Source organism: Equus quagga, chromosome 6, assembly GCF_021613505.1.
Source record: "Equus quagga isolate Etosha38 chromosome 6, UCLA_HA_Equagga_1.0, whole genome shotgun sequence".
NCBI lineage: Eukaryota > Metazoa > Chordata > Mammalia > Perissodactyla > Equidae > Equus > Equus quagga.
The window spans coordinates 104,849,650-104,862,587 of NC_060272.1; the positions used below are offsets into that span (position 1 = coordinate 104,849,650).

Below are 12,938 nucleotides of genomic sequence, written 5' to 3' on the forward strand. Positions count from 1 at the left end.
TCCGACCTGCAAGCGAAGAATGGTTTTCACAGTTTTAAGTATAAAGTGTAAAATTGAAAAATAAAAAAAAAGCAATATCAGCCTTTGATGGAGAACAGCTGCTCAGTGTTTACTCTGGGCCCAGACAGCCCAGAATATTTACTCTTGGGCCCGTTATGGAAACGGTGTGCAGACCTCTGTTCTAGGAGATAATCAAGAGGTTGATGACACAGAACTTACCATCTTGGCTGCTGCCTAGCCGTTCTGGTGAAGCCGTGTGGAGAGAGAGGATTGAACTAAGGGCTTGAAAATGACATTTAGGGGTTTTTCCTTCTTTGGAGTTTAATTATCTACGTCTCTCTCTCCTCTTTGGAAAATAATCTAATTTGGATGAGTCCCAGCTGTGTTCATGGATTAGCTCCCTGATATTTATATTAACTTATTCCAATATCTTCTGAGGAAAAACTTTTGCCTAATTAGTCATGTAATTGTAATGGTCCCTGATGCAAAGATAGACCTCCTGAGGGCAGACTTGTTGGCCTGTTGTCTCCTTGTGCTACGTGGGTGACCAGGAAACTCAGCTGGTCAAGAGGATGGGCTTACAGCTGTGGAGCATCAGCTCTGTGCAAAGTAGGGTGCTATAGATGCAGGATACAGGGAACAGAACCTTGCCCTAAAAATGTATATGGGTCTAATGGGGGGGACATGGAAACAACTAATTAGCATTGGGCCAGAGACCATCACCTGGACCAGAGTGTATGAAAGTGACAAACCAAGAAGTTTTTATTGTGTAGCCTTAAAATTAGGCAACTGTGCTTCATAGGTTTATGAAGGTTTTTATTTAAAGAGTTCATTACAACTTTTTTCTTATTACAAGAGTAATATATGTTTAAAGTGGGAAAAAAATTGTTAAATCACGTAAAAGTAAAATGAGGAAAATTTAATAACACCGATAACCTTATGATCTAGAGATATAAACATTATTGGCTTGTTGGTATCTGTCCTTCCGGCCTTTTCTTGGTGTAGATAGGTACATATAAGATCATAATATACATACTCATATATAACTTGTAGTTTTCACTTGTTATTGCTTTGTGTCATTAACTCTTCTACAACATAATTTTTATGATACTGTGTTGGTACATACCTACAATAGAAAACTGGAATTTATTTAACCAATCTGTTTATTGTTGAATATTTACTTAATTCTACTTTTTAAAAAATGATTATAAATAATATATAATGCCAAGAGGTGCATCTTTATTTGTCAGTCTTTGTGCATATCCATAATTTCCTTAGGATAAATTTCCAGAAGTGAAATTTCTGAATCACGGGCCATACCCAATTTTAATACTTTTGATACATAGTGCCAAATTCCTATCCCCAAAAATTGACCAGTTTACTACTCCACTAGCAATCTTTTCATTCTCCAAACTAAAGATTGAATCTTTGATGGAATGAAATCCCAGGAAATTCACTGCATGAGCAATCACTGTATGTACAACATATAGATGTATAATGTATGTATAATTCAGTGATATCTTAAAAATCATCTTTAACACCTTACACCAAAGGGAAGGTGGTGTTTCCTGCAACTTAAGATTAGTTGTAGGTAATATTGAAGTCATAATTATGACATCAAATTTATTTTTTTTTAATTTTTTTAATTTAGAGACTAATTCTAATAGTGAACCTAGGGACAGATGAAATTGAGACCTGGATTTCAAAACCTGAGATGTATTTCGCTTGCCTTGGTTAATTTGAACCCAGGTTCCCACATCTAGGGATGACCTTGAATTTTTCCAATGAAGGTAGCTTGTCTATGTTAAGAATGTAAGCAAAATCTTGGGGCCGGCCCAGTGGCACAGTGGTTAAGTTTGCACGTTCTGCTTCAGCAGCCAGAGATTCCCAGGTTCGGATCCCTGGTGTGGACCTATGCACTGCTTGCTTATCAAGCCATGCTGTGGCAGGGGTCCCATATATAAAGTAGAGGAAGATGGGCACAGATGTTAGCTCAGGGCCAGTCTTCCTCAACAAAAAGAGGAGGATTGGCAGCAGATGTTAGCTCAGGGCTAATCTTCCTCAAAAAAAAAAAAAAGCAAAATCTTGCATCAGTAAAGGTGGATAAATAACCCTCCCGTATTTCCCTCTTGGGGAGGAAACTTGTTTGCTGGGCTATTCCAGGCACATCGGCCCTCATAGCACACTGTTCTCTCACACAGGATCTGCAAGCACAAGACCGAGCTCACCGCATCGGCCAGCAGAACGAGGTCCGGGTGCTGAGACTCTGCACCGTGAACAGCGTGGAGGAAAAGATCCTCGCAGCCGCAAAGTACAAGCTGAATGTGGATCAGAAAGTGATCCAGGCAGGCATGTTTGATCAAAAGTCTTCAAGCCACGAGCGGAGGGCATTCCTGCAGGCCATCTTGGAGCATGAGGAGGAAAATGAGGTATAGCAAGCCAAGTTTATGAAATCAAACAGTGACCTTTTGTCTCAGAAGGATTAAGAATCACCTCTTTGTTCTTTGAAGAATTTCCTGGGCTGGCATTAATTAAAATGAGTAAGTTAGCGGCTATCTTCCATCCCAAGTACAGAAAGCCTCTGAAAGCTTTCCAAATGAGTGTCTTAAAAGCAGTTGCTAGAGGGACCTGCAGGCTTGGCCAGGGGATGCTTCCCTCCTTTGTCCGGGGAAATGCGACCAGCAGCTTGGTCGTAGGTACTGTAAATGCTGCCTTCTGTAGGGCAAATGCAGAACTGCAGAGAGGCCACTAGCAGGGACAAAATCACCTAGATGCAAGACAAAGCTGCAGGGGTCCCTCCTTGGCTTTTCTCTCTGCCATCCTCCAGAGCCCTCTGCCTCTTTGCCTTGTGAGCAGGGCTCACAGCCCTTCAGTACATTTGTTGGACAAGACATCACAGCCATTGAGTTGTACTTGGAAAGACTGACCTTAACCTCTACTTCAAATTTTTCTGTAAGAGCTCACCAAAGGCGGAGAAAATTACTGGCTAAAACAAATCTCTCTTCACTTGCCAAGACTGTCCAAAGAATGCGGTGATTCTGTTTCCCTTAGAGGATCTTTGGGTAGTTGCTTGTATTTTTTTAGATTGCCAATCTTAGTAATTCTGTAGGAAATTTTCATCCCCAAATGGATTTGAAATAGATTTAAAGACATAATTCTTATGTAATCTAGAAAACTGTACAAAATACGAGAGCCAATGCTTAGCATTAAATTGGCCTGGGATAGACAAATTTGGCTTGGTGTGCCCAGATTTGTAAATTGAAGAGTGGGTTTACCTTACGCATTCATATGGAATACTGTTTTCATTGCATATATTAAATATAGTTTGATTTTGCCTTAAGTAGGATATGTTTGTGAAATCTTCTATAAATTATAAACCAAGTTCTTTTAAAAAAGTCTCATGTACTTTTTTTCTGAAATGAGTCTAAATGTGAAGTAGACCTTGATATTTAAAGGAATCCGGAAATGAACCTTTTTGCAAATTAAAGAGCACTTTTCTATTGTGCCTCCCAACTTGCTGATCTTATATATTTGACTAGTTACCTATTAGATTTCCCTAAAATGAAAAATACGTATACACGTACATTCCTACATTCCCATATATTTTTAAAACTTTGATCTCAAATAATTCACCACTTCTGATTCTTGAAATTGAATATGTGATACAGACTTGATTCTTGAAATTGAATATTTGATACAAATTTAGAATCAGATTGTCAGGTGATTTTGTTGTTTACACACTTGGAAAGTTCAAAAGAAAATAATTGAGTGAGTGAGAGATACTGTCAAAGCAGGTGTGGGCAAAGCTGATACTCAGCCAGTAGTTTGCATTATATTTTTGCTTAATTTTTTTGTGTAGGCCTTGTGAAAATAGCATCTGGCCTGATTTAGATGGGATGCAGGGTAGCCTGGAGCTTTCCAGCCTCTCTGCTGGGAGATGTTGCTCTCGCCCAGCCCCACGGGCCGCCAGGTGGGGCCTGGAGTGGAGTCCCATGCCAGTTGCTTCTAGCTGCCTTGCTGGGGCTCCACACCCCATTCAGGCTGTCAGTGTATCAAACGAATGTTACCATTTTCCAGGCGGCCTGTGTTCTGATGTGAAGAGGTTTGAGGACACTGATAGACTTCAGTCAAGAGCTCTGGTCCTAAACATCCAAGGCAGCATAGGCTACCATCTCCGCGGTTGACGGGCGATGAATTTCTAGAGCACAAAGAACCCAGGAAGATTTATTGCACACTTCCCAGCCATTTCCTTCTCTGTGAAGGTCAGGCCACTGTGGGCATGCTTCTTACCAGTTGACAAGAGAATCTTTTCATCTTGAGTGTGAGGAAAGCCCAGCCCCCCCGCTGGGTAGGCGCTGAGAGGATAACATGTGGTTCTAGGAAGAGGGTGGGCAAAGCAGGACATCTGTTCACCAGAGCATACGTGAACCACGTGCTGTGTACTGTGGCGTCTCAGCCCCACTGCCAGCTAGTGTGTGTCTTTGTCAGATGAAATGTAATATTTAGACAAATTTACTTTAATCAATCTAGAAATGAACTAGAATAGAAGGTTTTTCACAAGTCACTATTATATTGAATTGACAGAGTCATTTCATTTCAGCCGCTAGTACTACGCTCATACTCTGTCTAGAACAAGCTGCCTTGTTTTGAACGGTTGATTTAGGAAATTGGATATATGATTTCCGGGTTCTCCTGTCTCTTCCCTCTGGTGATACACTGAAATTCCCCATCTGATTTTTAACATATGATAAAAATCGTTTGGGAACGTAAGTCCAATAGTATACGCCCAGCTTTTAGAATCATTTTTTTTAAAATGTGAAAGTCATAGCATAACATTTCTTCAAAACTTGAGAACTGTTGGTTTCTGAGGAATTTGCAGAGAGATAATGTGCCTTGGTCTAACATAATATAAAATGAAAATATTAGCCCTTATGTAATTGTTTTCTCGACTTCATTTAAATTATTTTAATTAAGTATAGTTTTGTGGGGACTTTGTGATTGATACCTTTTGAGTTGTCACATCCACAGCTCTAACCATTAGTATAATAGTGACCACTGAAATACGTTGATTAGACATATCTTAAGGCTATATATTTGACATATATATATGATTTTTGTGGTCTTGCTCTGTGCCTAGTCACAAAGTTTCACATACTCATTTTTTTGGTAAGGCTTTGAAAATAAGGATTTCTATTTGGGATAAGTTTAATAGAATTAAAAGAATTAATGTTAGGCACTTTTTCATATGGATTTCCTTATTTAAATCTTACATCTTCTCTGTGAAGTAAATGTCACACCCATTTTACAGATGAGGTCATTGAGGCGGGGAGATATTAAGTAATTTGTTTTAAAAGTAACAGAATCAAGGTACACACCCAAGAGAACCAGTATTTTTTAGAGGGCACATTTCCTCCCTAAACACATTTCGCTCTGGGAAGGTGATCTGAATAGCTTGCAAAATAATAATGGCAAGTACTATACCCGGTGACCCTCTCTTCTTGCTGGCTGGAGAAACGGGATCCCTGTGGTCTGGAGGACAGATCCACCTTCCTTGTGTGTACCTCACCCCGGTTGTCCGACCTCTCTCGTTCAGCCTATTAAATCATTCTGTTCTTAAACCCAGGAGGAAGACGAAGTACCAGACGACGAGACTCTGAACCAAATGATTGCTCGACGAGAAGAAGAATTTGATCTTTTTATGGTAATATTCCAGAAAATCACAGAAACAAATGCCTTACTCCTCTGCCCCTTTCTCTGTTAACACAAGATGTCTGGGGCCTGCATGCCCGGGCAGACTGTCATTTGTCAAGCTTTTGCCTTTCCTTCAGTCCAGAGGCTGCAAACTGGCTGGATTTAGCCTGCAGACATATTTTGTTTGGCCCACGCAGTGTATTTTAAAATTTCGAATTTGTTGCCAACATGAAAAGAATCCCGATTTCTGGCTTCTCCTGAAAAATGAGAGCGGGCAGTATCAGGCCCACATCTCTAGATGGAAACAGCTGGCCAGGGCTGAGTAGCAGCTGCACCCTCTGGACAGGCCCTGTGGTGTATGGCTTATCAGAGACCACCCCCCACCCCACTCCCAGCTCATTTCTGTTCCCAGGCCAGCATCATTCAGGAAACCTGTGCTAATCCTGTAGGCAGAGTTTACAACTATGCCCTAGCTGTCTCCTTACTGGATCGAAACAAATATGCTCCCTGTGGTGGGGGTGGACAGCAACTGAAACAGCAGTCGTGCCTCTTCTTATTGGTGAAGAGAGCCTGCTTAAGCTAATAGGAACCTTCCAGACCTGCATCAAAGTGTAGCCTTCATTTAAACATCGAAATTGGTTGGATTTTGCTGGTACAAAGTAGATAAAAAAGAACCCTGACCTTTGAGGATTTAACGTCCATGGTTTCAACCTTGACATTCCATGCTAACATAGTCACCTGTAATTTTGCTGAAACCTGAATTTGAGGTATGTTTGTGGCCTGCCACAAGGCCAGTATGTACAAGGAGCAAGCCCCTTGCTAGTGAGGGATGCTCTCAGAAGTAATATTTTACTGCATTCCTAAGGCATTTGCCATAGCTATTTTATTGACTTCTGTATCTGCAATGCTCAGAACAGTTTCTCGCATATAGTAGTTGCTTAATAAATATTATTGAGTGAATGGTGGCCTTTGCAAAATTGCAGGCCTTATGATGGTGTCAGTATGGATCAGGATGTAGAAGGTTGCGAGCTCCCATGGTACCTTCAGTCATTATGATCTTTATAAGATTTAGCCTCATTGTGGAGTGAGTGAAGAAATGTAGACAGTCACTTTGGCAGTTGAATGCTGCAGGACCCCCAAAGCAGAGGTCCCAAATTTGAATGTCCCCGGGTCTCAGACAAGTCATTTGCGTGAGTGCAGCAAGTGGACAGGGGTGGGTGGGTGGTGGTGACCTGAAGCTGCTTTGTCTAAGGAGGACAGAGCTGCAAGGTAGGAATGTGAGCCCCGTGGAGCCAGAAATTCCAAATTTTCAAGAGAAGCTGGAGACCTAAGTTTTTATATGAAATCTCTGGATTTTGAAATGTTTGTGACTAAATTCAATTTTTTATTATTTTATAATACTGCAGGCCAAACAAAACATAACTGTGGGCCAACTATGACCCACAGGGTTTGCAATCTCCTCCCTTTTAGCCTAGACAATCTGAGAATGGAGCTCCAGCTGTGTGGAGGCTTATGTTATTTTTGTGAGTTTGTGATTTTTGTCTAGGGAACAGTGATTGTGTTCACACATAATGATTCAAGATAAAAGACATTTAGTTCTTTCCCAGGAAACCTTTAGGCTGCCATGGGAATACCTCCTAACCTAGGATGTGCACTCTTCCCCCAGCACCTCAAATGAACCGCCCTGCCCAAGTAAAGCCGTTTTGTAGAGAAATGGCAGAAAAGAGATTTTAACAGCATGGTCAACATAGGATGTCATAAAACCTCAATTCTAAACTCATACTGTCAGTCACCATTTAGTCTCTATTGAGGGAGATTAGAGATACACATAGGAAACAGACATCTTTCCTCTCCTTGAGGAGTTTCTTAAAATGTAGATTACTGGAGAACACTGAACCTGGAGGCAGAGGCCCTTAGCTTCCCTGGCTCATCACTCACTGGCAGGAATTCAGCACTGCTCTCGCCTCACATCCTCTTGAGACCCTGGAAAGGATAAGCTGCCTGCCATTATAGAAATTATATAAGGCCCAGAGATGGAGATTTCTATCAGCCTCCCTGAAATGAGAGAAAAGGAGTAATTCTCCTTTCTTACTTTTTTTTTCCGAGGAAGATTAGCCTTGAGCTAACATCTGCCGCCAATCCTCCTCTTTTTGCTGAGGAAGATTGGCCCTGAGCTAACATCTGTGTCCATTTTCCTCTATTTTATATGTGGGACGCCTGCCACAGCATGCCTTAATAAGTGGTCCACGCCCAGGACCTGAACCGGTGTGCACGAACTTAACCACTGTGCCACTAGGGCAGCCCCTCCTTTCTTACTTTTGGGCTGGATATTTGTTAAAATTGAAAGCCTCAGAGAAAAATTTGTATGTCTGGTCAAGGCACAGCCTTCTTTTAATTTGGCAATATTCTATCATGCAAAGAAAAGGCTTGGAATAGGCGAAGCTGGTTAGGGCACTTTGATTTTGTGACTGTTCTACTTGATTCTTAAAGGTTGACCTCTCGTTTTTGGATAATACAGATTTTTGTTTTGGTTTGATCAGGTTTGGGTTTTTAAGTCTAATGGGCTGGCCGCCTTTGGCCAATTCACTGTCCATTAGCACCTCCACCAGGGGGCAGGAAATCAAATTTGAATCCTTCCAAGCTACTGAGATTAAAGATTAAAACGTTTAGTGAGAAACAAGAATGGAATGTGAGCTACAATAAGTCTTTGGATATCAAATATTTAAACTCTTTCTTATTATAAAAAAAGTTAATTCTCTCTATAAAGTTAATACAAACTTATTTGGTTTTATATCAGACACTGTAGTTAACCCATTAAGTATGTAGTCTCTTTAAAATAAAACTTTGTTTTAAACCTTTTCCTTGCTTTCTCCTTCTAAAAATGTGACTTCAGAAACAGTTGTCTCTCACACTGATTACCTATGAATTTTCTAAAAAGATCTTTGACAGCTCAAGATAACGCATCTGAAATATTTTGCTAACATACAAGCCTTAAGCTTGCAGATGCTGTGCTCCCTACAAAGGCAAGAAGTACTTTTAAAACTAATTATATTTATTAGTGTAAGGTTTATTATTGGGTCTCAAGGCAAACATATTTATGTAGTAACTAATTAATAAATTAGACTTTTCTTGCTTGAACATCAACTTCAGATTTTATACTGGTATTCTGCAGGTAGGGAATGTCTGGGAAGAGATGCAACTGTCAGAACTTTAAGCTTATCTTATTAAAAGTTGCATCTACCCTTCCTAAAAGAAAAAAATGCAAGTGCAATTTATTTGCTTTTATGTCAGTAAAGATTTATTTTCTCAATGGGAGACAAATGCATGGTCGCAGTCATTTTACAGGTCTTGGTATAGGTAACAGTCATAGTATAACCAAATATTGAAGTGGCAACATTTTGTCATCTCAGCGTAGCACATTAACAGAAATGTCTTTTATCTTCTAATTATTAGGAAGTTGCCTTGAGAAGCTCCTCTTCAGATTGCCTGTCAACAAGGCAGTGTCTGTGTGCTAATTACAAAGGTTAAGTGGATCCCTTTTCAGATGCCAGAGCATCAGAAGGCGAGATTCAGAACAGCGGCTCCGGTTAACTATGGCACCTGACAGAGCATGCTGGCCATATTTATCTGCCAATGGGGCTCCACCATGCGCCAAGCCCGTCCTATCTTGGGAATATAATAATTTCCAAAAATGTTTAAGCATAGTTTAAGGGACTTGGAGTTTTAATTTTTAAATAGGTTCTAGAGGTCAATTTGATTTGAATAGAATTGTCATTGTTACCAGTTTTAGCTCTTAAGAAAAAATTACATACATTGAATCCCTGTTTCAGTACAGTAGAATGGAAGGAAGAAAGAGGGAAAGGTAAATAAGGTAATGGGTAATCGTCTATTTGATTGTAGAAATGGTACATCTAGCTAGTGTTATATATATAACTGATGTATATAGCAATTCAGTGGAGGTTTTATTTTTTTTTTAGCTATCAGATTGTTTAGTTATAAGTTAAAGCCAAAAATGTGGCTCTTAGTTTAATTACAAGTGAAGTAGATTTTAAGAAAGAAAGGAGGAGGTGGGGAAATAGGCATTTTGAAGGCTATGAGACGATAGGAAAGGGAACCATTCCACTTAGAACTCCATCAGCTGAGATGAGATGACGCTGAGGTCTGTCTCTCTGTGGAATAACACTTTCATAAGAGCTAAACTTTTTAAAAGCTAAAGCATGGAGGGGCGTCCCTCTCACAGAGCCTGTGGTGCACTGAAAATTCAATACATTCCCGGCCAACTGAATAATCAAACCCTTTACCTGCCCACCTGTCTGTGTCTGACCACGGGTAGCTCTTCGGTGCTGACACTTGGGCCGTGGATTTTTTCCCCCTGGTTGTTTAATTAAAAGCACGAGCCCTATTGAGTCAAAGGAAATTTTCTTAGTGAATTTTCTCTTTCATATGCTTGAAGACTCTATATGCCAGGGAAGCAAGGAATAGTATCGCCATGGCCCATATTTTTAAAACACATCCCCAATTTCCATTTTCTCACCATTACCCAGCGGGTAGTTTTGCACCCACATAGACTGAGAAAAGAAACTTTTAAAGAGTATTTTTTTTAATGCACAAATAAATTGCCACGGTGCGTGCAGAGGAAGGGAAGGGATCTTCCCTTGCGGACTCCTTGCCGGGACGCGGTGCTTTAGGGTTGGGCTAGAACGTGTCAGGATAGACAGGCTCCACGGGAGAGGCTGAAGGGACCCTGTCGCCATAGGAGGCGCCTTGGGAACATCTGATGTGCTGTAAAGTCTGTACTGGACAGATTCCCCTGCCCCTTGGTGAAACTTGTGTTAATCTCTCCAGCGTATGGACATGGACCGGCGGAGGGAGGATGCGCGCAACCCGAAGCGGAAGCCTCGTTTAATGGAGGAAGATGAGCTGCCCTCCTGGATTATTAAAGATGACGCCGAAGTAGAACGGCTGACGTGTGAAGAGGAGGAGGAGAAAATATTTGGTAGGGGGTCTCGCCAGCGCCGGGATGTGGACTACAGCGATGCCCTCACAGAGAAGCAGTGGCTGAGGGTAGGTGTGGCTTTCTTAACCGTCCTTGCTATGTGGAGTGTTCTTGTTGGCTTGGAGAAATCACGGGTCAAGAGCTGGCATTCTTTGACGGGGACAAGCTGCCAATAAAAGGAGAGGGGCCTCTTGAACGTGGATACGATTATTGCTGTTGCAGTGGAGTCATTCTACGTTTCAGTGAAGGAAGTCCTTTGTCGTATAAGGAAGAACTTTTTGCTAGAGCAGAGCTGGCCATTGCAAGCACAGGATTATTAGAGCTATGAGACCCACTAATGTTTTATGACCAATTGCCTGGTCATGCCTCACTCTCTTGGAGTTAGAATCAAAATGTGGAAGGGGACCTTAGAGATCTTTTTGATTGTTCCCCCTTATTTCATGATCTTTAATCAGTTGTACTTTTCCAAGGCCTGCAGAGAGAGTTCAGGGACAGTGGCATTTTCTAACTGCGTTGTTATTTCCTAGACCCAAAGAACATTAGAGCTGGAAGGTGTCTTGGTACTCTCTTGGTTTTGCAGACAAAGCAGCTGTGGCCCAGAGAGGTTAAGTGACTAGGCAGGATCACACAGCTGCCTAGAAATAAGAATCAGTGAGTGCTGATGCATTGGTGAGCCCAGTTTTGGCTTGATCTGATTTGTCCATTGCAGACACAGACTGGGACCTGGGATGCAGGTCGCTGATGCGTGGAAATATTATTCTACGATTTGAGGTTTTCTCCCACCTTTGGAAAATGTTGATTTCTCATTTTGACTGGGGAATGAAATCTCAGAATGTTCCCGGGGAGCAGAGAAATATCAAAACACGCCCAGGAGCCACACGTGGGAATGGCGAAGCCAGCATGAATCTTCCATTGGCAGGTTGAGCCTGACTTTCCGTTACTGGGAGCAGACTTAGTATCTAGATACTCTGGGATGTGCGTTCCGGGCAGGGCCAGGAAATGCGCACTGGAAATAGTAAGCGCAGTTGAGTGAAAACCAAACAAAATAGAAGCTGTTGTTTTCTAAAGGGAATGCAGTTCCCAAGCTTTGTGACCCACGGATTTTAGGACTCAGGTTGTGGGTAGGTAGGTGGGCGGAAATACTCTTAAAAAAATAACGTTACTATCCCCACTTGAGGTTGGACATCGAAAGCAGACAGGTGTTGGCAGCAGTTGAGATGTGATTTACTTAGGATGCTGTATGATAAGAGAGACAAGACCTGAATTTCAAAAAGATTAAAGTCTGTTGTATTCTGAGAAGAAAGAGACTAAGAAAGCATTGCTCATATTTACGGCTGAACACTGACCTATGGAATGTAACTTTTGTGTGATTCTTTTCCGGTCACATCCAAAGATTCCAGTGGCCTCAGGATACAGTTTTGTGGATTTCTTTTGTTTCACTATTGTGAGGTTGTGGCTGTGTAATTAAGATTCATTCTAGAATGTGAAGAGTTTCGTGTTTGTTTAATCATCATTTCTGAGCTCAGGAAAATTCTATTCCTTTCTCTTTTATTTAAGCAATAAATTAAGTATGTGGAATATTATTACAAGAAATGAGACAACAATCTAGGCCAATATTTTAAAGTCAGTCTTTATATATGTATAATCTCCAGCTATTACAAGCAAAATAACCTTGTTTATTGGGCAAGAATATAGCTGAACTTATCAATTTTTTAATAATCAGTGGGAAATACTCTTAAGAAAAATAACGTTATGATTCTTAGGAAGTTTTCAAGTTTAGAATACAGTGGTACCCCCATATTCGCGGTTTTACTTTCCGTGGTTTCACTTTCCCGCAGTCAACCAAGGTCCGAAAATATTAAATGGAAAGTTCCAGACATAAACAATTCATAAGTTTTAAATTGTACACCATTCTGAGTAGCATGATGAAATCTCGTGCTTTCCCGCTCCATCCAGCCCAGGATGTGACACATCCCTTTGTCTGGCGTCTCCACACTGTATATGCTACCTGCCCATTAGTCACTTGGTAGCCGTCTCAGTTATCTTGGTATCGCAGTACTTGTGTACAGCTAACCCTTGTTTTACTTAATAATAGACCCAAAGCACAAAAGTAGTGATGCTGGCAATTCAGATATGCCAGAGAGAAGCTGTCAGGTGCTTCCTTTAAGTGAAACAGTGAAAGTTCTTTACTTAATAAGGAAAGAATAAAGATCGTATGCTGAGGTTGCTAAGATAAAATCTGCTATCCATG

General features: G+C 41.0%; 1 protein-coding gene across 1 annotated transcript in view; it reads left to right on the top strand.

Annotated features, from left to right (window-relative positions):
• The window catches only part of SMARCA2 (SWI/SNF related, matrix associated, actin dependent regulator of chromatin, subfamily a, member 2), a 164,357-nt gene that overhangs the window by 92,205 nt on the left and 59,214 nt on the right, over nt 1-12,938 (top strand). Inside the window, exons 26-28 of the mRNA XM_046665065.1 lie at nt 2,202-2,429; nt 5,624-5,701; nt 10,537-10,755. Coding sequence (XP_046521021.1) covers nt 2,202-2,429; nt 5,624-5,701; nt 10,537-10,755 — 525 coding nt within the window. The remainder of the gene's footprint in view (nt 1-2,201; nt 2,430-5,623; nt 5,702-10,536; nt 10,756-12,938) is intronic.